General features: G+C 55.5%; 1 protein-coding gene across 8 annotated transcripts; it reads right to left on the bottom strand.

Annotated features, from left to right (window-relative positions):
• On the bottom strand, positions 1-22,835 carry Kcp (kielin cysteine rich BMP regulator). 8 transcript variants are annotated; one of them, XM_074063551.1, is made up of 42 exons: positions 22,467-22,831; positions 20,770-20,936; positions 19,985-20,174; positions 19,819-19,895; positions 18,820-18,967; positions 17,718-17,785; positions 17,421-17,517; positions 17,201-17,283; positions 16,910-17,003; positions 15,980-16,068; positions 14,882-14,975; positions 14,673-14,752; positions 14,503-14,596; positions 14,228-14,313; positions 14,073-14,154; positions 13,679-13,831; positions 13,497-13,603; positions 13,325-13,418; positions 12,575-12,748; positions 12,398-12,480; positions 12,151-12,244; positions 11,895-12,083; positions 11,534-11,704; positions 10,287-10,463; positions 9,492-9,577; positions 9,140-9,230; positions 8,909-8,991; positions 8,717-8,810; positions 7,470-7,643; positions 7,211-7,293; positions 6,514-6,634; positions 4,909-4,988; positions 4,588-4,687; positions 3,637-3,725; positions 3,273-3,375; positions 3,041-3,183; positions 2,630-2,802; positions 2,436-2,547; positions 2,249-2,350; positions 1,313-1,477; positions 598-904; positions 1-426 (listed from the first exon to the last, which is right to left on the bottom strand). In XM_074063551.1, exons 1-42 carry the CDS (start codon positions 22,546-22,548, stop codon positions 155-157), a joined length of 5,151 nt encoding a protein of 1,716 aa, XP_073919652.1. In that variant the 5' UTR covers positions 22,549-22,831; the 3' UTR covers positions 1-154. The 8 variants fall into 8 exon arrangements, 6 of the variants coding, with proteins under 6 accessions (XP_073919652.1, XP_073919666.1, XP_073919660.1 ...); XM_074063565.1 differs by having other exon boundaries at positions 2,249-2,314; positions 2,493-2,547; XM_074063559.1 differs by having other exon boundaries at positions 18,883-18,967; positions 22,467-22,830.
• Positions 22,836-23,226: the final 391 nt, after the last annotated feature.

Below are 23,226 nucleotides of genomic sequence, written 5' to 3'. Positions count from 1 at the left end.
AAGACTTGGCAGGCCCAGGGTTTATTGCCTGTGTTCAACACCATTGGGGTTGGTATCTGAGCAGGGCACTGTCCCTGCAGCTCTGGCCCGGTGGTTGCTGCTCGCCAAAGGGAGACTTCTGGACTGATGAGTTCTAGTTTTGGGTCCCCCTGGCTCACGGTGGAGCCAGGGGCTGCTCCCGGCTGGGGCTGGGCAGGTTGTGGAGTGGCTGGTCTCCGGTGAGCAGGAAGGGGGGACAGTCCTCAGGTGGTATACAGTGGGTCTCATGCTCCACCAGGCCTGCAGGACACTGGCAGCCAGGAATGCAGGGCCTCACGCAGTGGGCTGCCAGCTCCCCCAGGGGGACATGCTGGTTGAAACAGGTACGGGGACAGGGTGGTCCACACTCATCAAACACGAAACCTCGGTCCAGGGGACAGCCCATCACTGTAGGCACAATGAAAAGCAGGGCCACAGGGGCCCCCAACACTACTTCAGTTGCTATAGTCACGCCTTGTGGGCTTCCCTGTACCCACCCTGTCCAGACCTGAGTCTTCTGGGTACCTTCCTCTCTGTACCTCTCCCTCTCCCAACCTGCATCAGACATTGCCTTCTCACCACAGAGTGTAGGGCCTCTCCAGACAGGTGTCACCCCCGCCTGGCGACAGTGGCTGGCATAGGCTTCCAGAGCATCACAGAGGCAGGCATCTGCTGAGGAGCCATGGCCACAAGCACACAGGTCATACACGCAGGCAGCAAAGAAGGGCTCTGGTGGCACAACAGCATGGCAGCGACTGAACGGTGATGACTTTAGCAGCCCACACCTGGCATTGGCCTCACGCCTGGCCCGGTAACCTGCTGTCCGGCATGGATCCACCTCTTGACCCTCAGAACAGGGCCGGCTAGGCCCTGGGCCTTCTGGGACCTAGGCAGGGAGGGCAACCCTGATGTGACACCATGGCTGGCAGATGACCTTTGCTTGCCAAGTCTTCCAAGCACTTCCTACCCTGTCATTTGCTTTAGCATCAAAAATGTCCCTTTTAGAAGAGTGAAGAAAACATCACAAGGACCTCTTCTTGTCCTCATTTTACAGTATAGGTACCAGCATAGGTATGTTCCTCCTTCCAGTGTGAGGCAAAGCAGAGCTTAGATTCAGGGAACAAGGCTTTTTTCAACACGCTATCCTACCTCCCCTTAGCACCATGGTAGGCAAGAAGGCCACAAAAGCCCATCTGGGGCCCTTTTTCCACAGCAGAGGGCTGCTCTGGGGCTCACACCCAGCTGTGCCCAGTTCCTCCAACCTCCCCCACCTTCTGGCTTCTGTGCCACTCACCTGCCAGCTATTCCCAAATGCAGCCTCCGTGGGCAGGAGCAGCCCATCAGGGCTTTGCAGATCATCCTGGGCAAAGCCATTGAAGTTCCCACAAAGCCCGCAAGTCTGGCCCCGGTAGGAGCCGGGCACGCTCACCTCCACCTGGGACTGCCCATCCCACAGCACCTGTGCAGAGATGTCTGGTACTGGGGTGGGGGAAAGGGGAGGGACCCCAAGAAGCCCAAAGTCCATCATGGCCCCATGAACTGTATGTATTGGTATGCCCTGTGCTGTAGGGGAGGGGGATGGACAGGCACAAACTCCCCAAGGAAGTGATGCTGCCCTGGTCCGCACACATGCTATACAGTCCAGGCTATAACAGATGGCAGGAAGCGCTGTCCACCCCTCCTGCACACCCCTCAACTGGGCCCCAAGTGGAACGCAATCCACTGCCTAACGCTCAGGGTCTGGTGAGCACTTGGGCCTTTTGGAGGGCAAAACACAATTAGAGTGAGGCTCAGAAGTCCACACAAGCCTTATCAGTATGAATTTATAAGCAGTGCTCTGGCTAGGGTTGGGGGGCAAGTCACTCTTCCACATGGGAGTTAGGAGGAACCTCAGAGACCACCCAAGAGATCTTAGCTGACATCCTCCCCACCCCACTTTACAGATGAGTAAACTGAGGCCCATAAAAGGTCGGTAGTGGCCAAAGAACCCTGGTGTATGGGTGGCTGAGACAAGATTAAAACCAGGCTCAGAACCTCTGGCTGTCCCCCAGAGGTCTCTGACCCTGACTCTTTTCCTGGGACTCCAGCAGCACCTCCACTGCCTTATTCTCCCCAAGAGGTAGCTGGCACCCCCCACTGGCTCTATAGACACAGAAATCTAAACAGGCCTGAGGCTCCCAGCCCTGGTTTGGGAGTCCAGCCCTATCCAAGTCTTCTCCTCTTGCCACACCTGGAGCCCAGGCTGGGCGTGCAGAATCACTGTGCGACCCCGCAGCTCCACGTAAAGCAACGGCTCCTGCAGGAAAGGCAAAGCCACTGGGCGCTGGTCCACCTGAAAGAGGAGGCAGGAGGAGGGACGATGTTGGGGCTACAGGTGAACAGAACAGGTCCGACCATCGCCTAGGTCTTCTGCTCACCGTGACTGTCCTGCCCTGCAGCAGCCGCACAGCCACGTCCCCCAACAGCACTGTCACCTCCTGGGTCCAGGCCACGCCACTCCGGCCCCGATCATTGTTAGTCACATGCACACTGTGGGCGGAAGAGGCCAAGGTGCCAGTGGTCAGCGGAGTCAGATGTGAGGGTCAGGGAGAAGGGGGGAGGGGATGCACACCTGAAGTCCCCGCCATGGCAGTCCTTGGCCAGCACGTAGCTGCAGCTGCCTTGAAAGTGCAGCAGACGGCCGTCGAAGGTGCGGTAATGGGGGTCTCCGAAGGCCATGCAGGAAGCAGGCCGGGGCAGGCAGCGGGGACAGCAGCTGCCAGGACTCAGGGCAGGGGCCTCGTCCTGGCCTCAGCCCCAGCCAGGGTCAGTCACGTGGCACTCCCCTCCCTGTCCCAACCGGGAAACCTGCCCCTCCCCCCGCCCAGGCTCACGGGCTAGTGGCTCAGGGCGCCACCTGGTGGCCGTTTCGGAAACAGCACCGTCCCCAGCTCCCCACCGCTCAAGGTCAGAAGCCCAGCCTCCTTCTCACTCTCGGTGTCCTGGGCATCTCCGCCCCACCGCCTTAGACCTGGGCACTCACCCGGCCACATGAGAGCGGCGGGCATCGCTGGCTCTGGCAGCGCACGGTGCCGGCCACGCAGGAGCAGCTGGTGCAGGTATCCACCGCCCAGCGCTCCCCGGAGGCTACCTGGCGGCCCTGGTGCTCACACGACTGGTTGGAGGCTGAGGAGACAGGAGACAGGGAGAATCAGTGCTCCACACACACACCAGGTTTCACTCCCACCCCCTCCTCCATCATCCCGGCCCCGCACCTTGGCATCGCTCACAGCAGCTGCCAGCCTGGGGCACCTTCACCCAGCCGTGGGGGCAGGAGAGCATCTGACACTCCTCGAGGTGACACTTCACGTGGCCCCGCTGAGGGCAGACATCATTGTTGTAGGGATCTCCTGCAGGGCCTGTATCCTTGGTCTTACATTGTTAGGGGTCTCCTGGACAGAGTCTAGGCTGCAGCGCCTTCTGCCTGCCCTCTCCTCCCAAAAGCACAGACATCAGGATACATCTTGCTCACCCCAGAGATCTCTGCCTCTCAAAGAACCCGTACTTGCTGGTAGATGTGGGACCCTTCTCCCTTTATCTGTCTGTAAGGCCCCATCCCAGCTCCTCCCCCCAGATTACGTGGCAGGTGCAGGTGATGCAAGCGTTGCTGGGGTCCTGCCAGCTTTCTCCATCTGCCACTCTACGGCCATCAGCTTCCACCACACATTCTAAGGAGAAAGGAATGGATGGGCTGGCTCTGTCCTTCCAGCTGCATCCTCCCTCCCTGGAGATCACTCTTAGCTTCCCAGCAGGTAAGCCCCGCCCCACCAGCTGCCTGATGGGTTCATTTCTTCAACCAATATGCAGAAAACTTAACAGGTGTTGGACCTTGTACCTGTGCTCAGGATATCTCTAGGATGCTGGAGGCCCAAAGAGCCAGAGGCTGGAATTCTCCTCTGGATGAACTGCCAGCTCTGCAGTGCAATGCCCTACTATTGGTCTGGGGTCCCCAAGCCTCCTGAAAAATCCAGAGGCTCAAGAATCCAGGCTTGGCCAGGATCAGTGGTTCAAGCCTATATGCCAGCTGCTTAGGAGGCAGACATCAGAAGGACTGAGGTTTGAGGCCAGCCCGGGGGAAAAAGGTAGTGAGACCCCATCTCAACCAACAAAAGCTGGGCACGGCGGCATGCACCTGCCATTCCAGCTATGTAAGAAACATAAATAGGAAGATCAGGGTCCAAGCCAGCCAAGGGCATAAATTGAGATCCTATTTGAAAATTAACCAAAGCAAAAAGGGCTGGGGGTGTAGCTCAAGTGGTACAGCACCTGCTTAGCAAGTTTGAGACTCTGAATTCAACCAGTACCACCAAAATTTAAAAAAAAAAAAAGAATCCAGCCTGCATTCTCTGCCTCCCTCTTCCTCTTGGGTCTCCTCTCCACCTCAATGAGTACCCCCTCCATTTCTACAAATAATGAAACCTGCATTCTGAATGTGGACCCCAGGGCACCAACTTGGCTTATGAATGTCACCCCGTCCTGTCTCCCTCCTGGGCTTCCCTCTCATTGGGAAGAACAAAACTGGGTACTTACCCTGGCACACCGGGCAGCAGCTCCCAGCGGGGGTGTGGCGCTCCAACAGGGGACAGCTGAGCTCAGGACAGGTCCGGTGAATGCAGAGCCATGTCAGATCCTGCCAGTGGTTACAGGAACACAGTAGGCAGAGAACAGCAGCTCTCAAGGAGTTGGAGGGCAAGGTGGGGAGTAGGATGAAGGCAGGGTATGACTCCCATGACAAATGGACGAAGAGCAAGGTGAGTGGAGAGGCTGAGAGCTGCCACAGGGAGGAGTCTCAGCCACAGTCCACAGAGGAGGGTAAAGGAGGACTCTGAGAGTCCCCGAGGCAGGACTCACCTGGCACTGGCAGGTGTAGCAGGGGTCTGGTGGAGTCAGTTCAGACCCCAGCAGGCCTTCTGTGCAGTTACTCAGTGCCTCTGTGAAAGCAAGAAACCAACCCATGAGGAGACGAAAAGGGCAGGAGGCAGGGATTACCATCCAGCTGTGTCCCCAGAGTTCTTGGGCCCAAGACATACCCAGGTCCCTAGCACCTTGACTCCAGAGAGGATAAGTCCTCTTTCCCTTTGGTTTGGCAAAGAAAATGTCAGACTTTTTAAAGGAACTTTGCTAGGCTACTAGGTGAGGGGGCCTGGAAACTGGCTCCCTCAGTCCAAGGTCACTAAGAACAACCAGGCTGCCTGCTGTCCTTGTCACTTCCATTCATATAATCTGGCTAAAACAGCACAATAAATCACAAAGAGCCAGATATCCTAGGTCCAGTCCTTTGGGCAGATTAATCAAGCTTTCTGAGTCTGTTTCTTAATCTGTAAAAAGGGAATAATAATCACTTACCTTACTGGGTAAGTGTGAACATTTAATGAGATAATGTTTTGTTTGGGGTTTTAGTTTTTGGTTTAGTGGTATTTGGGTCTGAACTCAGAGCCTTGCACTTGCTAAGCAGGCACTCTACCACTTGAGCCACTCCGCCAACCCATTTTGTGTTGGTCATTCTTGTGATAGGGTCTCACAAATTTTTTTCTCCCCTGGCTGGCCTCAAACTTTGATCTTCCCATCTCTACCTCCCTTATAGCTGGGATTACAGGTATGTGTCACTTTGCCTGGCCCTGAGATACTGTTTATTAGAAGCATAAAGTACAGCATGTGACATGCATTAGGTACTTAATAAATGAGTCTTCTTGTTTCCTAAAGCTCATCCTAGTCAGTATTATAGGAATACTTTTCCCTGATGGTGCTGGTGGTGTTTGTACACTTATGAATTGCACTTAATACCACTGACCTGTACACTAAAATGTGGCTAAGACAGTAAATTGTATGTCACCATGCAATTGTATGTCTACTACAATAAGGGAAGAGGACAGTGATTCTCATCTTAGCATGTGAGGACATTAGCCAGCACGACAAAGCAGGGCGGTCATTTCCATGCTGTAACTGGCTGCTGAAACATGGTTTCCACAATGGTGAAATGGCTGTTGGATAAGCTGCAGGTCTCAAATCCAAGAATATTTGTAATTAAAACTACAACCGTTTCTTTACTCACCCCCTTGTCTTTATAAGTCCTCATTCTAAAGAGGGGAGGGGTTGGGAGGGGAGGGGAGCCGAGTAGCTCTCCAGATCCCTGAGGCTGGGCCAATGTTCCTCTCTGGTCCTCACATCACAGCCCCCAAGGAGCTGGCATTCCCCACAATTGCAGTCCTACAGCGCCACCTGCTGGGCAAGATGCTCCACAGACTGCACCCAGCTTAGGGAAGCAAGGGGTCTGTCACTTTCCCCAGCTCCTACCAGCTACCCTGTGGGCCTGTGCAGGCCTCACCAGTCAGTGCAAGGGTTTCCAGAACAGTCCACTAAAGTCAGCTGAGAAGGACTGCTGGCTGGCTTTCCAGCATCACTCTGGGGACAGCAACCCCACCCTCCTATCTTATCTCCCTGATAGTTGTGACTCACGGGCACAGGTGGGACAGCAGTGCTGGGGTCCAGGGGGCAGAAGCTGGCTATCTGGGCAGCCCACCAGGCTGGGACACTGCCGTCGGTGACAGTGAAGACTGGGAGGTCCCTCAGGCTGTGGCTGCAACAAGAATAAATGAGCAGGGGTGGGTTCCAAGCCGTGGAAGCCAAGATCCACTCCTTTTCCTGGACTCCTGGCCCTCCACCTGCCTTCTGTACCCTTCTCCTGAGGTCTGCTATGGGTACATCAGCCTCAAGCCTAAAGAGAGACTCAATGTTCCCCTAAACTTGCTCCCTACTCCAAGTCCAAATCCCCAGATACAATGTCCTTTCCTTTTTCTAGTCATGTGGGTCCTGAGTCTTTGTGACTCTTGACCCTCTGGTATTCAATGCTATCCTCCATCTCCACTGCCCATCTCCTGACCTATGACACATCCTATGTGGCTCCCTCATCACCTCTATACACCCGGTCCCACAGGCCAGCAGAAGACCTGCCTACTGCCTTCTATACTCAGACCCTGAGCCCCAGGTTAAACCCAGATCTGGTCCAACTGACCCAAGCCCTAGCTCCAGAGACCCGCTCTGTGTCTGACCCCCATGGTGCCCACTCTATGCAGTGCCTAGCTTGACTAGGCCTCCCTCATGCTGCCTGGCCCTCCCCATGGTGTCCCAGCCCCCTAGCTCTGCCCTCTCCTACCTCACAGATGCACACATGGCAGGGGTCTGCCCCAGGCTGGAAGATTTCCCCGGGCCCGTACTTCTGCCCCTCATGCTCACAGCCTTGGGGTGGGGTAAGAACAGAGCAGGAAGCCTTCAAGCTGGCAGCAATGCCAGGGGTGGGGTCCTCCGCCCTTCAGGTCCTCCCCCTTAGGGAGTCCCCTCTGCCCCCCAGCCAGTACAAAGGCAGGGAGATGGAACAGACTCCAGCACCCCATCTTGTCCCAGGTTCCCAGTACCAGAGCATCGAGGGCAGCAGTCATTGGGCCCCTGGTGGGGCTGGGTGCAGGAGCTAACACACTGGACACGGGCACAGGTGACGACGCCCTCATGACACATGCAGGAGGAGCAGGGACTGTCTGGGGGCACCCAGCTACTGCCTTCAGGGTGCTCCGCCCCATGAGCCAGGCAGCCTGCAGTCCCGGGTGGACAGGGGTAAGCTTTGGGGGCTGAGATCTAGATGGCAGCCTCTCCCCCAGCCCCAGTGGTAGGTAGAACATGTGGGCAGCAGAGGGTTGTGACAGGGAGGTAGGCTGGGGCAGAGCTCCTATCTATGGTGGAGGGAAAAATCACTTGCCGGAGCAAGCTGCAAACAGCAGACAGAGTCCATGGCAGCCCAGGACGAACAGCATTAGCATGCAGTAGGTGTTTGAAAAATGCATATGGCTCTATCACTCACAATGTGCCCTAAGTAACTTGGCCTCCAATTTTCAGTCCTCCCCAAGCGATACACGGCTGGTTCTGTTAACTACACCAAGCTGACAAACATGTGGGATAAGCAGCAGCATATGTTACCTTTTTGTCTCCTTGTTTGTTTGAGACAGGTTCTCGCCATATAGCCCAGGCTGGCCTTGAACTTGACATCCTCCTGCCTCTACTTCCTGGGTGCTGGGATTACAGGTGTGCACCACCATACCTGGCTATATTACCTCTTTGTACCTCTTTTTCCGTCCATAAAATGAGAGTAAGGATAGCATTTCCCTGATAAGATTGTTGTACTGCTTAAAGAGGTGGTACATGTAAAGTACTTAGGGTCTGGCACATGGTTATGTGCTCGATAAATGTTCATTATTGGCTGAGTATCATGGCACACATTTATAATCCCAGTTACACAGGAAGTAGAGGTAGGAAGATTGAGGTCTTGGACAAAAGCTTAAGACCTTATCTAAAATATACTAAAAGCAAAAGAGGTGGGGGCACGGCTCAAGTGACACAGCACTGGACTAGCAAATGCAAGCCCCAACTTCAAGCCCCAGTACCATACAAAAAAAGTTGATTTTCGCAATTGACTGTTATGACTTGGATGTGGTTAAGAAGAGAGATAACATCAAGGGGAAATCTAACCAGTACCTGGAGGGGTGGAATGGGCAGAGAGAGGGAAGAAGAGCTGAAAGTGAGCAGCCAAGGATGGAGGGAGGGAGGGACAGAGGGTGACAGACTCAGGCCAGGCCCTGAAGAGTAGGGGCCACCCCAAGGGCCAGTTTACCTCTGCAGCGAGGACAGCAGCTCCCTGGCTCTGTGACCTGGAGCAGGCAGGGCAGGGGCGGGCACCGCAACCGAACACAGCTCACGTGACCAGCCTGCAGGAGATGCAAGGCCAGTAGCTTGCCAGACACACGGACCCAGACACACGCTGGCCTAGTCCCTGCCCCAGGTCCCAGCCCCCAGCCCCAAGTACCTGACAGCTACAGCGCTCACAGCTGCCTGCAGGTCCCTCAAACTCCTCCCCATCCTGGTGCTCCTGGCCCTGAGAGAGGCAGCCTGTGGGGGACACATTTTCTGGGCAGGTGTCCTGTGCCACACTGCCCTGCACTGCCCAACCTCAGGCCTCACAGGAAGGGAGGGGAAGAAAGGGGAGAGGAAGAGGCAGGGAAGAGCAGGGGGGCGGGGCATGAAGAAGGCAACTCACTATGGCAAACAGGACAGAAGCAGGGGCCAGGAGAGGGGTGTGTGCACAGAGCTGGGGGGCATGGTTTCTTCTGGCAGCTTACAGAACCTTCCTGGGGGGAGACAGTGATTGCTGATGCTTCCCATCTTACTGCTTTGTATTCTCAAACCAGTCATGTTGATCCCTGGCAGACACCTGATTCAGCTTGCCAGGCCCAAGCCCCTGCCCTTGCCTGGGAGACCTGAGTCCAATCCTGTCCCACCAGATGTCAGAGGCAGTGTACCCCTTGCGACCTGGGTGGAGACAATCCCTACCAGACTAGGGAGGAGGATGGGAATGCAAACGTTACCAAGATCCCAATGCTTTGCCTCACCTGGCAGGTGCAGAGAGAGCAGGTGGGATCAAGTGGATCAGGGAAAGTCTCTCCAGGGGCAGCAGTGACCCCATGATACAGGCATCCTGTCAGAGTGGGGAACACAATGGAAAGGCCACTGTCAGTTGAGCCCTCCACTATCACACACACACACACACACACACACACACACACACACGGCCAAGCCTGGTAACCTCCTACAAAGCTTAGGGAGAGGTAAGTATGATAGGGAAGGTGAGGGGTTGAAGGAAAGATCTCCGGGGGCCACAGGTGGCAAGATTTTCATGCATGAAGAGGCTGGAGGACAGTGCACTCCAGGCAAGAAGACTGAAGATGCAGATGGGGGGAGATGGGATGAAAAGACTGGAGAGATTGTTCTACCTGTGTGGGAAGAGGGCACACTGGACATGCAGTCACGTGGGCTGGGCCAGAGAGGATGGACTAGGGAAGCTGCCTCCTGGTTGGTGGCTCCAGGGCAATGGGAGTCACTGAAGAGTTTCCAGTAGGGTGACAAGATATTTTAGGAAGGCAGTGAGACAATTTAAGAGTATGGAAGGTATGGAAGTCAAAAAAGGATTAGTTATTTGGTGAGTGTGACAATCTGGTGTGAGGTGACAGTGGAAACAGAGGAGGAGGAGGAGAAAGAGAGAGAGAGAGAAGGGTGGGGGACTGTCCATCTGTCTCAGGCATGAGGACCCAATGTGGCTCAGCTGTATGCAAATCTCCTGCCCAATAGCACTGACCCTCTGGAAGCCCCAGCAGTGGAAAGGGCAGGAAGGGCAGGTGTAGCCCTACCCTGGCAGATTGGGCAGCAATGTCCAGGCGTGGTGAGGGGGTGGCTGCAGCCTGGAGGCTCACAGGGCCGGCGGCTGCAAGTCACAAAGCCTCCAAGGCAGTTGCACACATTACAGGCTTCTCGGGGATCCGGGAACTCCTGGCTGCTCAGATAGGACACCCCCAGGTACTCACAGCCTTCCAGAGGTGGGGGAGTGGAAGAAGGCAGAAAGAGGTGACAGGAAAACAGTTACTGGCTCTGAGCTTGGCCTGGCAGGAGGCCAGAGCCTCAAAGACCCAGCCTCTGAGGGGAAAAGGGACTAGTCCAGGCCAGGGGCAAAGGAGCCTGGAGGGTGTGAGGTTCGGACTGGCCAAAGGGCAAACTTTCTGTCCTACAGCCTGCAAGAAAATCTCCCTGTCCATCTATGGGGGAGGAGGGGAAGAATTCCCATAGGGATCAGCCCAGTTAGATGCTGGACAGGCCACTGCAAGATTTTCCCCACACTCTGATATTCCCAGCCCAAGGACAGCTGGGAATAGCTAGAGTGGACATAGGTAGAATAGGTCAAAGCACCCCCTTCCAATGCTCTTTTAAGCTCTCCTGACTGATCAAGGAGGGCTGGCAGTCTGGCTAGGCTCCTGTCTGACCCTTGCTCGTCTCCCCTTTCCAAAAAGAAGAGGACGAGTCTCAGGCTCAAGCCTTGACAGGCTGAAGTAACTGAGTAGAATTTAACACTATTATATTTTAATCGTAGTCGTTTTGTGGCAATCCTCTAGCAAGTTCTAATTGTCCATTTACAACATCCAAATAAACGCCAGCTAAATAAATTTAAATTAATAAGTTCATCTGAAGAAAAGTACAAGATAAATAAAATTACAGATGGTAGAAGATGTGCAGCAAAAATTGCTAAGATAATACAAAAGCAACCCAAGACTAGGCAACTGGGTCTGATTCAACTCTCTCCTTTCTGGCTGGTGGAATGGCTCAAGTGGTAGAGTACCTGCCTAGCAAGCTTAAGTGCCTGAGTTCAAATCCTGGTACCGCTCCCCCGCCCCCCCCGCCCCCTCCCCCCACAAAGAGAGGTTATGTAACTTGCCCAAGGTCCTGCAGCTAAATAGCATCAAGGGCAGGAGAAAATCCGAGCTTTAGTCTTATTGTCCAAATTGTCAGAACAATTTAGATCCACTCTAGAGCAGTGAAGAAGGCACTGACCCAGATCTCCCGTCCGCCCCCACCCCACCCCCGCAGGCCGTCTCCTGCCCCTCACCATCACAGGCAGGACAGCAGTCGCCCCTGGAGGGGAAGGGGCACTGTGCAGGGGCACAAGCCCTTGGCTCGCAGCCCACGCTGCCCTCCCAGCAGAGGCACACGTGGCAGGCGGCGCTGGGCGACGGGAAGCGCTCCCCGCTGGCAAACTCCTTCCCGTGGTACAGGCAGCCTAGGGAGAGGAGCAGTGGCTGGGGACAGTGGCGGCTGGCGAATGGGGCACTGTCCCTACATTCTTAGTGAGACCCCGACCTGGGAGGCAGGAGGGTCCCCAGGTGAGCTGTGTCTGGGGGTCGAGTGAGAGTTAGCTGAGCAGGAGGCACCGAGGCGAGATGGGAGATGGGGAGCCACCAGGGCGGTACCGTCGCAGAAGGGGCAGCAGGGACCCTGGCGCGGGTGGGCGCAGGGCGCGGGCGGACAGGGCAGCCGCTGGCAGGACACAGAGCCGTTGAGGCAGAGGCAGCGGCGGCAGGGGTCGCCGGGCGGGGTAAAGTGCTCCTGGTGGCAGGCGGGGACCGCGCTCCCGGGCCGCGGGCAGCCGGCGGGGACGGCTGCGTGGAGAAAGAGCGTCACGCGGGGCCAGGCAGCGGCCGCGGGGGCCGGGGAAGCGGCTCCTACCCGGGCACTGCGGGCAGCAGTCTCCGGGCACCACGATCGGTTCTGGACAGGACAGCGGCGGGCAACGGCGCGCCAGGCACTGCACGTTGCCGCTCTGCGGATGGACAGATGGACCACGCCCAGTCAGGCTAATGGGAGGAGGCCAAGGAGGTCCCCCACCCCTTTCCAGCCCATCTCGGTGGACTCTCCTGGCCTCCCCAAGTCCCACCTCCACTCCCCTAGGCTCCTCTCATCCCCGCAAACTCACCAGACAGTGACACAGACGACAGGGGTCAGAGGGGTGGGGGAAGTCGGCTCCGTTGGGGTATTCTTTCCCACCAAAGGCACAGCCTGGGGGAAGAGGCAACTGTAGGCCTGAAGAGGCCCCGCTGCCCCCAGGGCTAAATGCCACCCAAGAGCCCCTCTCCCCAGCTCTGCCACCTACCACTGCAGTCACTCCGGCAACAGGTACCCAACAGCGGGTGGGTACAGGGGGCCCTGGGGCAGGCACGAAGCTGGCAGCGGGCCTGGCCTTCCTGACAGTGGCACTCCTGGCAGGGGTCTCCAGGGTGGGAGAAACTCTCACCGTCCACAAACACCTGTGTCTCCAGGATGCAGTCTGGGCAGAGGACAGTGGGAGTAAGAGTAGAAGCAAAGGCTGACAGCACTAGGTGCCCCCTGCCCCTGAAGGCCAGATCCACTTCTGAGGAAGGGGGCTCTGTAAGATACGTGCAGGTGTAAGTCTGGCTGGGTTGAGACCATTTATCTGCATGCAGATGCATGTCTTTGAGGGTGTAGCAGTGAAGAGCTTACACAGGTGTGTGCACAAGACACACACCTTAGCACAGAACTCCTCGTGCAGGCAGGGATCATATCCCATTGCACCCAGCATCCGGTCCCTAGCTGGTGGACACAAATGCTAGTTTGTGCTATGCAAATGGCTATCCATATGAACACATCTAAGAGGTGGGGTATTGGAAATGCAGAATGGGAAGGAAAGGCAGTACAGTAATACCAAAAGGCAACAAATCTCTATTCTCCTACCCACGCCCTTTGAGTTCCAGAGAGTTCTTAGTTGTGTGAGACAAAAAAACAATTCAGAAGACCACCACTTTGGAAGATGGCTTTGGGCCCACAGGGCTGCAGGACAGCAAGGTCTGGGTCCCCAGGCCAGTTAAGCGCAATAAGCACACACCTGGGCACCTGGGGCAGCACTGGCGGGAACCACTCTGGGGCCTGGCGCAGGTCGTGGGAGGGCAGTCAATCAAGGAGCACCTCACAGTCCCATCCTGCGAGCAGGGGAGAGGGCCATGGGAATGGGCCCTAGGAGGGGCTCAGCAGGGCAGCAACAAGCCTCAGGGATGTACCTCACAGCGGCAGATGTGGCAAGGGCTGTCCACATCTGTGAAGTTCTGCCCATTGGTATACACTTGACCGTGGTAGGTGCAGCTCTCACAGTTGGGGCAGCAGTCACCTGGTGGAACAGGCTGATCAGGGTAAGCTGGGCAAAGCAGGGGAAGAAAACCAAGATAATTGGAACGGCACTCACCAGGGGGCTGAGTGGGGTGCTGGCAGAGGGGTGGGGGACACAGTACAGCCCCACACACTGGTACACCATCTTGACAAGAGCAGGCAGTGCAGGGCTGGTCATCGGGTTCCCATTGGACCCCTTCAGCAAACTCCTCTCCATTGAGCACACAGGCTACAGCAAGGGGGGGAGGGTTGAGCTGTTACCATGGGAACCAAAGATGCCCCCTCAATCCTTCCCCCTCCTCTGCAGCCCACAGGGACCCTGGCTTGCATCTTCACCATAACTTCTAAACAAATTCTGGATAGTTAATGAAGCATCTTCCTTACTGGGAAAAAATGTCCTCCCTCTCTAGTCCCATGGAAGCAGTGCCCTTGGCAGCTGCTTCTTCCCTCCCAAAAACACATGCACACACCTGAGCAGGGCTGGGGACCCGAGGCAGATGGGGCACAGGGGGCAAATGGACACTCCTGCTCCTCACAGGAGACCTCGCCAGCCTAGGAGGGAGACCAGGTGAGAGGCTCTTAAGGAGTGACACAGACCTGGGTGGGAGACGGCAGGGGTGCCCACCTGGCAAGAGCAGTGGACACAGCGGCCACTCTCTTGGAGCCTGAAGGTCTCCTGGCTCCGATACTGGTGTCCCTGGTACTCACAGCCTGGACGGGAGGACAGAGAGCCAGGAGGGGAACCTCGTGCCATCCAAAGGCATCCACCCCCACCCCATGAAGAACACCCAGGCTTGTCCTCCAGTAGGATCTGCCAATCCCCACCACACATCCCACAGAAGTGTAGGCCCACGGTACCCACACTCTGCACCTCTCCCAGCAACCCCAGTCCCTACTTACCATCACAGACTGGGCAGCACTGCCCGGGAATCCTGCCTGGGTATCTGCAGGGCACAGGTGGGCAGGGTAGAGGCTCACACTGGACACTCCCATTCTGCCAACAGGGCCTGGTCAGCAGGCAGCAGGTAGGCCCAGAAGCCAGGCCCTCCCTGCCAGGCAGTCACACTCACAGCACATCGGCAGTGCAAGCAGGGGTCCCCAGAGCCCACAGGCTCCCCGCTGCGGTGCTCTCGTCCATTTAGGAAACAACCTGTTGGGAAGAGGTGCTCAGACCCTCCTCAGGGACCCCTCCCTGCCCCTCGCCTGACCTTTGTGGGAATCCCAAGCTGGCCAGCTGTCACCATTCTGAGCCCTCTAAACTTGGAACCCACTGACTCACCATCGCACACTGGGCAGCAGGTGCCTGGGAGGGGCCGGGCAGGGTATGGACACAAACTGGCACATTGTTGCTGGCGGCATTGGATGTGGCCCTCCTGGTAGGGGGAGGGGTGGGCAGGGGAGGAACAGGCTCAGCCAAGTGGCAGAAATGGCAATTGGAGTCCCAGGCATCCATTCCGTGGATGTCATTTTGGGTTGAGTTGCATCCCTGTAAACTTCATCTGTTGAAGTTCTAGCCCCTGCCACCTCAGAATGCAATCTTATTTGGAAATAGGGTTGTTGCAGATGTAATTAGTTAAGATGAGGTCACACTGGTATAAGTGGGCCCCTCATCCAGCATGACTGGTGCTTTATAAAAAGGAAATTGTAAGCCAGGTGTGTGGCACATGCCTGTAATCCTAGCTACTCAGGAGGCAGAGATCAGGAGAATCTCAGATCAAAGCCAGCCTAGGCAAATAATTCATGAGACCCTATCTTACGAATGCCCAACACAAAAATGGCTTGCAGGAGTGGCTCAAGTGGTAGAGCACCTGCCTAGCAAGCACGAGGCCTTGAGTACCAACAAAACAAACAAAAACCACAGATCTGTTTTGAAGAAACAGATGGAATTAAAATTTAACAATATACCGCATTTTGCCCAGTGTATCTAAAATATTATTTCAACATGTAATCAGCAAGCATATTAATGAAATATTTTGCATTCATTTTAAGTATAGCACACCTCAGTTCTGACCAGCCAGACCTCAAGGGCTCAGGCGCCACATGTAACAGAAGATGCCACAAGTCAAAACTATGTTTCCCCCTCCCTGGAGGGAGAACTTTGGCTGCCTGTCATGTCCTGCCCTGTCTCTCTCCTCCTCCCTTCAGTCCACGAGCTCCTGGAGTTCAGATCACACATTCTGCTGTACACTGCTGTGCCAAGAGAGACACACAGGTGAGCTCGCCCAGGCCCTGCACTCACAACACCTAGGATTTGGTGTTCTCCATCTCTGTCCCCTCTCAGTGTCCATGGATGGGTCCCATGGAAAGAAGTTATGAATCCAGAGGCCTAGGGGCAGGGTAGTGCAAGAGATAGTCCAGGAGCTGCCTGGGAACTCACCAGGCACCCGCAGATCCTGCAGGGGTCCCCAGGTGTGGTCCACTCTTGGCCATGTTCCCTGTGAGAGTCACCTTCTGTGCAGCCTCGGACTGGGGACAGAGAGCAGGTCTAGTCTGAGCATCCTGGACACTAGTCTGCTGCACCCTCCTCATGTGCCATTGCTGGACCAGGCCATGCTTCTGCTTACAACCTTGGTGGCTCTTGGCGCTCCAGGCAGGGTGAGGTGCCTGCTCCTCAGGCTGCCCTTCTAGGCCTTCCCTGGACAGCACAGCACATCCCCCTGTCCCACTATCTCTAGTGGCCCTTCCCCCCTCCCTTTAGGCCTTGGTCATTCAAGCCTGTGGCACGATCCTCCTGGCATGCACACCTAACACTGAGTGGAATGTGACTCAGGAATGTCCTCTGCCTTCTTCGGCCCTTCACCTAGCTAAATGCTCCTTATCCTTAAGGACCTGGATGTCCTCCCTCCTGTGTCTAGCAGGGCTAGGTCTCCTTCCTACAGGTTTCCAGGGTAGCTGGTTCCTGCTTCTACTCCTGCCTTCATCACAGAATTTTATAGTATCAATGTATGACTCAAATCCCCCTCTAGTGGTCATCCCTGAGGACTGACCCCAAGTCTTCGGTGTTTCCGTGGCCAAAGCAGATAATGATCTTTTATTACTCAGAACTGTGAGCTATTGAATGCCATACGATTGTGTACCTTAAAAATAGGGAAACTGAGGCACTGAATGACTTAGAGTGGCTCAACCACCAAGCGGCAAGGCAGAATTTGACACCAGCACTGAAGTTCCATGGGAGGGCTGGACCAACATCAGCATCACTCCCCTACTGACCAAACCAAATCAGAAGCTGACAGGATGGACTCAAGTTGGAGAAATGTCGTGACAGCCCTGCCAGGGGCTCCATGGAGGAAGAGTCTGGAGCTCTCACCTTGACAGGCTGGGCAGCAGTGCCCAGGCCTCAGGATTGGTTCAGGGCAGGGGCTGGGTGGGCACTTCATGGGCACACAGCGAACCAGGCTCCTCTGTAATGGACCAGTGGCTGTAATGCTCCTGGGCGTGGCTCCAAGGGGGTGCAGAGCGGGCAGGTAGCCAGTAGGAATAGAGGGAGAATTTCACAGGAACCTACTCTCAGAAGGGATGTGAGGGACTGGGTGATCCAGCGTGGGAAAGGGGGTGTCCAAGGAAGGGCAGGCCTGGGCGGAGGTGGCAGGAGACTCACCAGGCAGGAACATTGCAGGCAAGGGTTGGACCTGGACAGGAAGCTGGTCCCCTCCTCATAAAGCTTCCCCTCATACTCACAGCCTGGGGAGAGTTACCAGGATGACAGGCAGGTCAACAGCGAGCAGGGTGAGTAGACATCCCCCAAGAGAACATCCCCAAAGTAGGTACTGGACTCTTTGGGGTTGAGGAAATGGAGGGGCAGGTGGGTGGGAGGTCACCTGGCCGGCAGACGGGGCAGCACTCCCCAGGTGGGGTGTAGCTCTCCAGACAGTTGAGTTCGGAGCATGAGGGCCCCTGGCACTGCACGGTCCCTGCCTGCGGGGCAGACACTGAGCCCTCCCTTGCTCCCTCTGCACTGTCCAAGCTGAGATAGCCTGTGGCTCCAGGCACTGATGCCTGGGTAGAGGCAGCAGCCCTGTCTGGCCACCAGATTTGGGCTGGGCATGGCTGGGCCTAGGATATGCCCGGCAGCTGGGACAAGACTGATGGTTGGGGCCAGACCCTGACTGTCTTACCTGGCAGGTGCAGATGACACAGGGCTCTGGGTGCCACGTTTCCCCAGCTCTGTGGCCCCCAGGGCAGCCTGCAAAACCAGAATCAGGCCCCCGAGTAAGAGGCCCAGAATGACTGAGTGCCACAGCAAAGGGGCACCATTTATGGCAGAACAGATTTTTTTTTTTAACTACACCAGATGGAAAGAGGTATCTTGTTTTCTTTCATCAAAACAATCATATAAGCCAGCTGTGCCCTGAGGCATCACCTGCCCTGAAGCCTCTGTGAGTGTCTTTATTTGGGATTGGAGAGGCTGCAGGTTGAATCACAGCCTCATGCATCCTCAGCAAGCACTCTGCCACTGAGCTACATCCCCAGCCCCAACGTCCCTTTCTTTGAGATCCATCAACTCCCAAGACTTCAGTCCTGTCTCTGACCAAGATCCTAGGCTACATCTCCAGACCTCACTGGCCTGATCCTATCCTTCCTGACTCATCACCACGAGATGATACAGGACATCTAGTTACATTTAAATTTCAGACAAATAAATTTTTAGAGTAAGACTATCCCAGGTCTTCTTGTTCTCACTCTAGAGATGACATGCTTTTATTCTATTGAAAGCGTATTGCTTTCCTAATAAAATTTGCTCCATGCCTAGATTAAGAGCTGTGGCAGCGCCCCCAGCTGGTCTCTCCACATCCAGCCCACACCAAACGAACATTCCTAAACACCTCTTTGAACATACCACACTCTGGCTCTTCAGCCTTCAATGGCTCCCCATTGCCCACAGAAGGAACTGAAGACATTTCTTCCCACCCAGTTCTTAAGCACTCCTTCTCCTGCAGGCCCAATCACTTTCCCCTGAAGATCCAGCTCAGGGTTGCAAAGGCCACCCAGAGTGACTAGTCTTGATGGGCTTCCCCTGCCCCTCAGTCCCCTAGATAAAGTTATCTTCTCAACTAGATCAGGAGCTCCCTGAGGACAGGAAGAGTACCTTGGGTCTATTTCCCTTACAATGCCTGGCTCAGTCCCAGGTCAGGCTCAGTGTCTGCTGATTCAGCGTTGGGTCTGGTTTCCCCCAGCATTTTCAGAGTGTGGGGGGCATGATATGCCACACTCACTCACCCAGGTAGGTGGTGGGCCATGGCTCTGGGGTCCCCCATGTGTGGGGAATAGCAGCAGGCTGACCTGATTCACAATGTGGGCAGCATGCGCCCGGCTCAGGGCAAGGTCCTCTCAGGCATGGTTTCAGGGTACAGGTGACAGTCCTGTCCTGTGGGAAGCAGACTAGGGTGGTTACAGGGCCCCCAGAACAACTTTGGCCCTCTTGTCAAGGAGCAAGAGGGCTGGGTGCCACTGGCTACCTGGGTAGCTAAAATCAGAAGGATCACGATTCGAGAGCAGCCTGAACAAATAGTTTGCGAGACCCCACATCTTCAAAATAACCAGAGTGAAATGGACTGGAGGTGTGGCTCAAGCACTAGAGTGCCTGCTTTGCAAGTGCGAAGCCCTGAGTTCAAACCCCAGTCCCACCAAAAAAAAAAAAAGAGCAAGAGGATGAGTTGGTTGAGGCAGATGAGCTACCTTAGATCCAAGGGTGCAAAAATGTCCCATCCCATCCCCATCAACTCCTGATGCCCTTGAACCCTAGGAGCTCTCTCTTCTAGGTACCAGCAACTTCCCCAAATAGAGTGATCCTAGGAAGGGAACCGAGGGCTTTCTCAGGGGAGGCATGAGGAAGGAAAGCCAGGAGGGGACTGTGGAGCCAGATGACAGAGAACAGGAGGGCAGGAGGGTCTGAGGTAGAGGACAGGCAAAAAGGGACAATTAGGGTCATCCAGGTAGGTCTGTGAAAGGAAGACAGCAGCCACATCGCCTGTCCTCCACAGCACTGCTTTCTAGGATCAAGTCAAGGGGGCCCCACCTAGTATATGGGGATTGAAGTCCAGAACCCAGAACCAGTAGAAATCAGTCCAATGCCACTGGTGACAATGTCGGGGGGAAGGACAGGCAGAACCCATAGCCCAATATCTAGCACAGCACTTCAGTGACAGGTGGCTGGAGTGAGGCAGGCAGGTGATAGGGATGGAGTGTGGGATATCCCTGTGGGTCACAGGAACTCACCAGGCAGCGGCAAGTGGTACAGGAGTCTGGAGAGAAGGTTTCCCCATTGCTGTAGGCCTGGCCGTTGTGGCTGCAGCCTGAGGAGGAGGTCATGCTGTCACTCAGGCCACCAATACCATCTCTAGGCCCAGAAGCCACCCAGGAAGGCGGATGGGGTGGCACTGACCATGACAATGGGGCAAGTCAGGCTGGGGGCCACAGTGTGCAGCTCCATCCTGGCAGACACAGGCTGTGCAGGCATCCGGCTCCCAGCGAGCCCCCTCAGGCCAGGTGCGCCCCAGTCCCCAGCACTGGGGAGAGACCAGGCGGCACTCACAGGACTCCAGCTGCCTTACTCTTGCCTGCAGGTCCTTGTTCTGGGGAAATGGGGCGTGGTGGGGGCGGGGGGAGAAGTAACAGGAACTGCATCAGCTTCCCCTGTCATTTCTCATAGATTTGTGGGGTACAAAAGCAGGCAGGATGAGAAGAAAATGTGACAAGTCTCCAGCAGACGTGGGTGCCCCCATAGCAGCATCTCATAGGCCCCTGGGTCCCTCTTTGGACAGAACTGGGAACCTGCCCCAATAGCTGAGGACTTCTTTATCCAGTCAAAAACTTTCCTGGTGATGCCTTATACATAGTAGGTGTACCACCATGCTTGGCAAATACGTGAAAGACTCTTGAAATCCAGATGGACTACAAATACCCCGAATGTTCTTTATTCATGAAAGAAACAATGTTAAGAATAGTTCAGATAAGAACTTTTTTATGTGTATTTAAAACAAAACTCTATGGAGGTGAGGGTTTAACTCAGTAGTACAGTGCTTGCCTAGCATGTGTGAGGCCCTGGGTTGAACCTTTAGCACGGCCCAAAAAAACAAAAAACCTCTATTTAGGGGTCCCAGAGGTTTTCTTCCTCCCACTGTGTAAAGTCCACCCTACCCTATCCATGCTGTCCCGCTTCCATGGTACCTGCTCTCTGAGCTGGGTCACTTCAGCCTCCAGCCGTCCCAGCCACTCCTTCAGGGGGCGCCACTGCTCCTGGGTAGCCCCAGCAAGGATGGAGGAGCCGGCTGGCACCTGTTGCTGGTAGTCATGGATGTCAGCAAGCCCAGGAAGCTCCCTAGGGACAGCCCCATCTGAAGGGCACAAGAATACCATGTGGGTCTATAGGCGAGGGCTGGCAGTGTTTCCTAGGTTGTTATTATTTTAATTTTGTAAAGCCATAAAGGGTTCAAGTCATAGATGACCTGCCTAGCAATCACAAAGATAGATAGATAGATAGATAGATAGATAGATAGATAGACAGATAGATAGATAAGAGCTAGATTCTAGCACCCCAGGTCAGTGAAGAAAGCCTGCCCTTGGTCCTGGATGATACCATGTCTAGGAACTGGGGGAGTACCTTTGAGTTCAGGCCTGGTGATCTGAGCAGGACTTTTTTCTTTTTTCTCCCTTTAGTGGTACTGGGGTTTGAACTCAGAGCCTCATGCTTCCTAGGCCACAACCCCAACCCTCTCCTGAGGCAGGAAAGTCCAGAGCACCCAAGTGGGATGAGGGGAGGTGAGAGTCCCCAGGAGGAGGTGAAAGAGGAAGAGGCAGAGGAAGGGTGGGCTTTTCCACAGTGGCAGCTCATTAATGAGGCCAGACTGAGGTGGCTGACAGTGTTTCTTAGGGACAGTAGGACAGTGAGTCAGGGGAGCAACGTCACCTATTCCTCCCCCAGGCCCCTGCACCACCACCAAGGGGAAAGGGGATTTTAGTCTAAACCCAACTTGTCCCATTGCAAACCAGCTTTGCCTCAATTAGCATGATTAATGTCATCCTACCCATTCAGGTAGTGGGGCTCATGAACTGTTTGCCTGGGTTGGCCTTGAACCTTGATCCTCCCAATCTCAGCCTCCCAAATACCTAGGATTATCAGTGTGAACCACCTTTCTGAGTTACACAGGTACTTTCAAGTTCAGGAGGTACCTGTCACTAACTGCCTTTCCAGCCTACCCTGCTACCCACCGTTCAAGGGTTCTAACCCCCAACCTTACACCATCAGTAAGGTTGTGCCAGTTCCCATCTCTGTCCCTTGTGCATGGCATCCAGGAATAGCACCCTGTCTTGGCATGGCCCCTGTGCCCAACTTCCTTCCCACCCACATGGAAGGTGCCAGCATCTCAGCATCTGAAATCCTCCACCCAAGGTTGACTCCTCAGCCACGCCTCCAGCCCTACTGGCAGATAGTGGGCCAGGGAGATGCTGGGGTCCTCTGGCACCCCCAGGGGAAGACGTCCCCAGCTCCTTTCCTAGGGAGACCTGCTGAAAGCCCTCGTAGGGGTGGCACAAACTCGGTTGCTCCCCAGGGTCCTGTCCTCAGCTTGCCTGTCAGCCTTCCTCTGCCTGTCCCTTCATTCCTGTCAGTCCCCTGGGGGAAGGTCACATAGGCTCAAGTCAGCTCCCACAGCCGGCCTCCCTTTTCTCTCCTTTCTCAAGACAAATAATTAACTTCAGACCCCTAGATTGAGCGAGGCCTCCCCACCGGTGCCTGCAGGAGGCCCGCTGCCTCCTGGACCCTCCGCCTTGGCCGCCTCTCCCCACCCTGCTCTCCCCCACCGACGGGGAGGACCGGGAGGCCCCAGCCGGTCCCGGTGAGCAAGGGGATGGGGCATCCGACTCACCTCCAGCAGCCCTGGTCGCTGCCAGCGCCAGGCTCCCGAGCCGCAGGACTAGGGCCAGCAGCGCGGCCCCGGCCCCCGCCATGCTCTCCGCCCGCTCCGCTGTCTGCAGCCCTAGCGGCTCCGCAGGGCTGGGGGAGGCGGGGTGGTGAGGCTCAGGCCGCCTCCCACCCCGTCTTTGTTCAGGAAGGGCTCCTGGTGTCTGTCATCCCGGCCCCACCGTGCTGATGGGCACCTCGCCTGGGGGCCCAGCCTGTCCTGACCCTGGGATATTCCCAGCCCCACAAGAAGCGGGACAGATGGGGGTTGGGGAAGAATTTCTCCAGTGCAAGATCCAGGAGGAGACTTTGAACAGAAACACGAAGTCGCCGCTCCAGGAGGCTGGGACCGCCCATCTCCCTGCCCCTTTGGGTTACCCTAGCCTCCCCAGTTCTCATGTGTTTTGTTTTGTTTTGGCGGTACTGGGGTTTGAACTTAGGGCCTCATGCAGGCTCTGTACCACTTGAGTCACTCTGTCAAACTCCTCAGTTCCCAGTTACTTTCCCCTCATCTCACAGGTTTACAGGAAAAGCAGATTGAGCTGGATTCAAATCTCTGTACTGTGGATTCCTTGAGATTTTAGATAAACTCCTAACTTCTCCCAGTGCCTCAGTTTCCCTGTTTGTAAATTGCAGATCACAATATGTACTTTAGAGACTTGCAATGAAGATTAAGTGAGATTATGTAGATTAAGAATTTAGGGTTGTGGTTGACTCATGGTTAA

Source organism: Castor canadensis, chromosome 2 (genome assembly GCF_047511655.1).
Source record: "Castor canadensis chromosome 2, mCasCan1.hap1v2, whole genome shotgun sequence".
In the NCBI taxonomy this organism is placed as follows: domain Eukaryota; kingdom Metazoa; phylum Chordata; class Mammalia; order Rodentia; family Castoridae; genus Castor; species Castor canadensis.
Note: the sequence above shows the minus strand (reverse complement) of the source record. Positions and strands in the feature narration are given on the sequence as shown.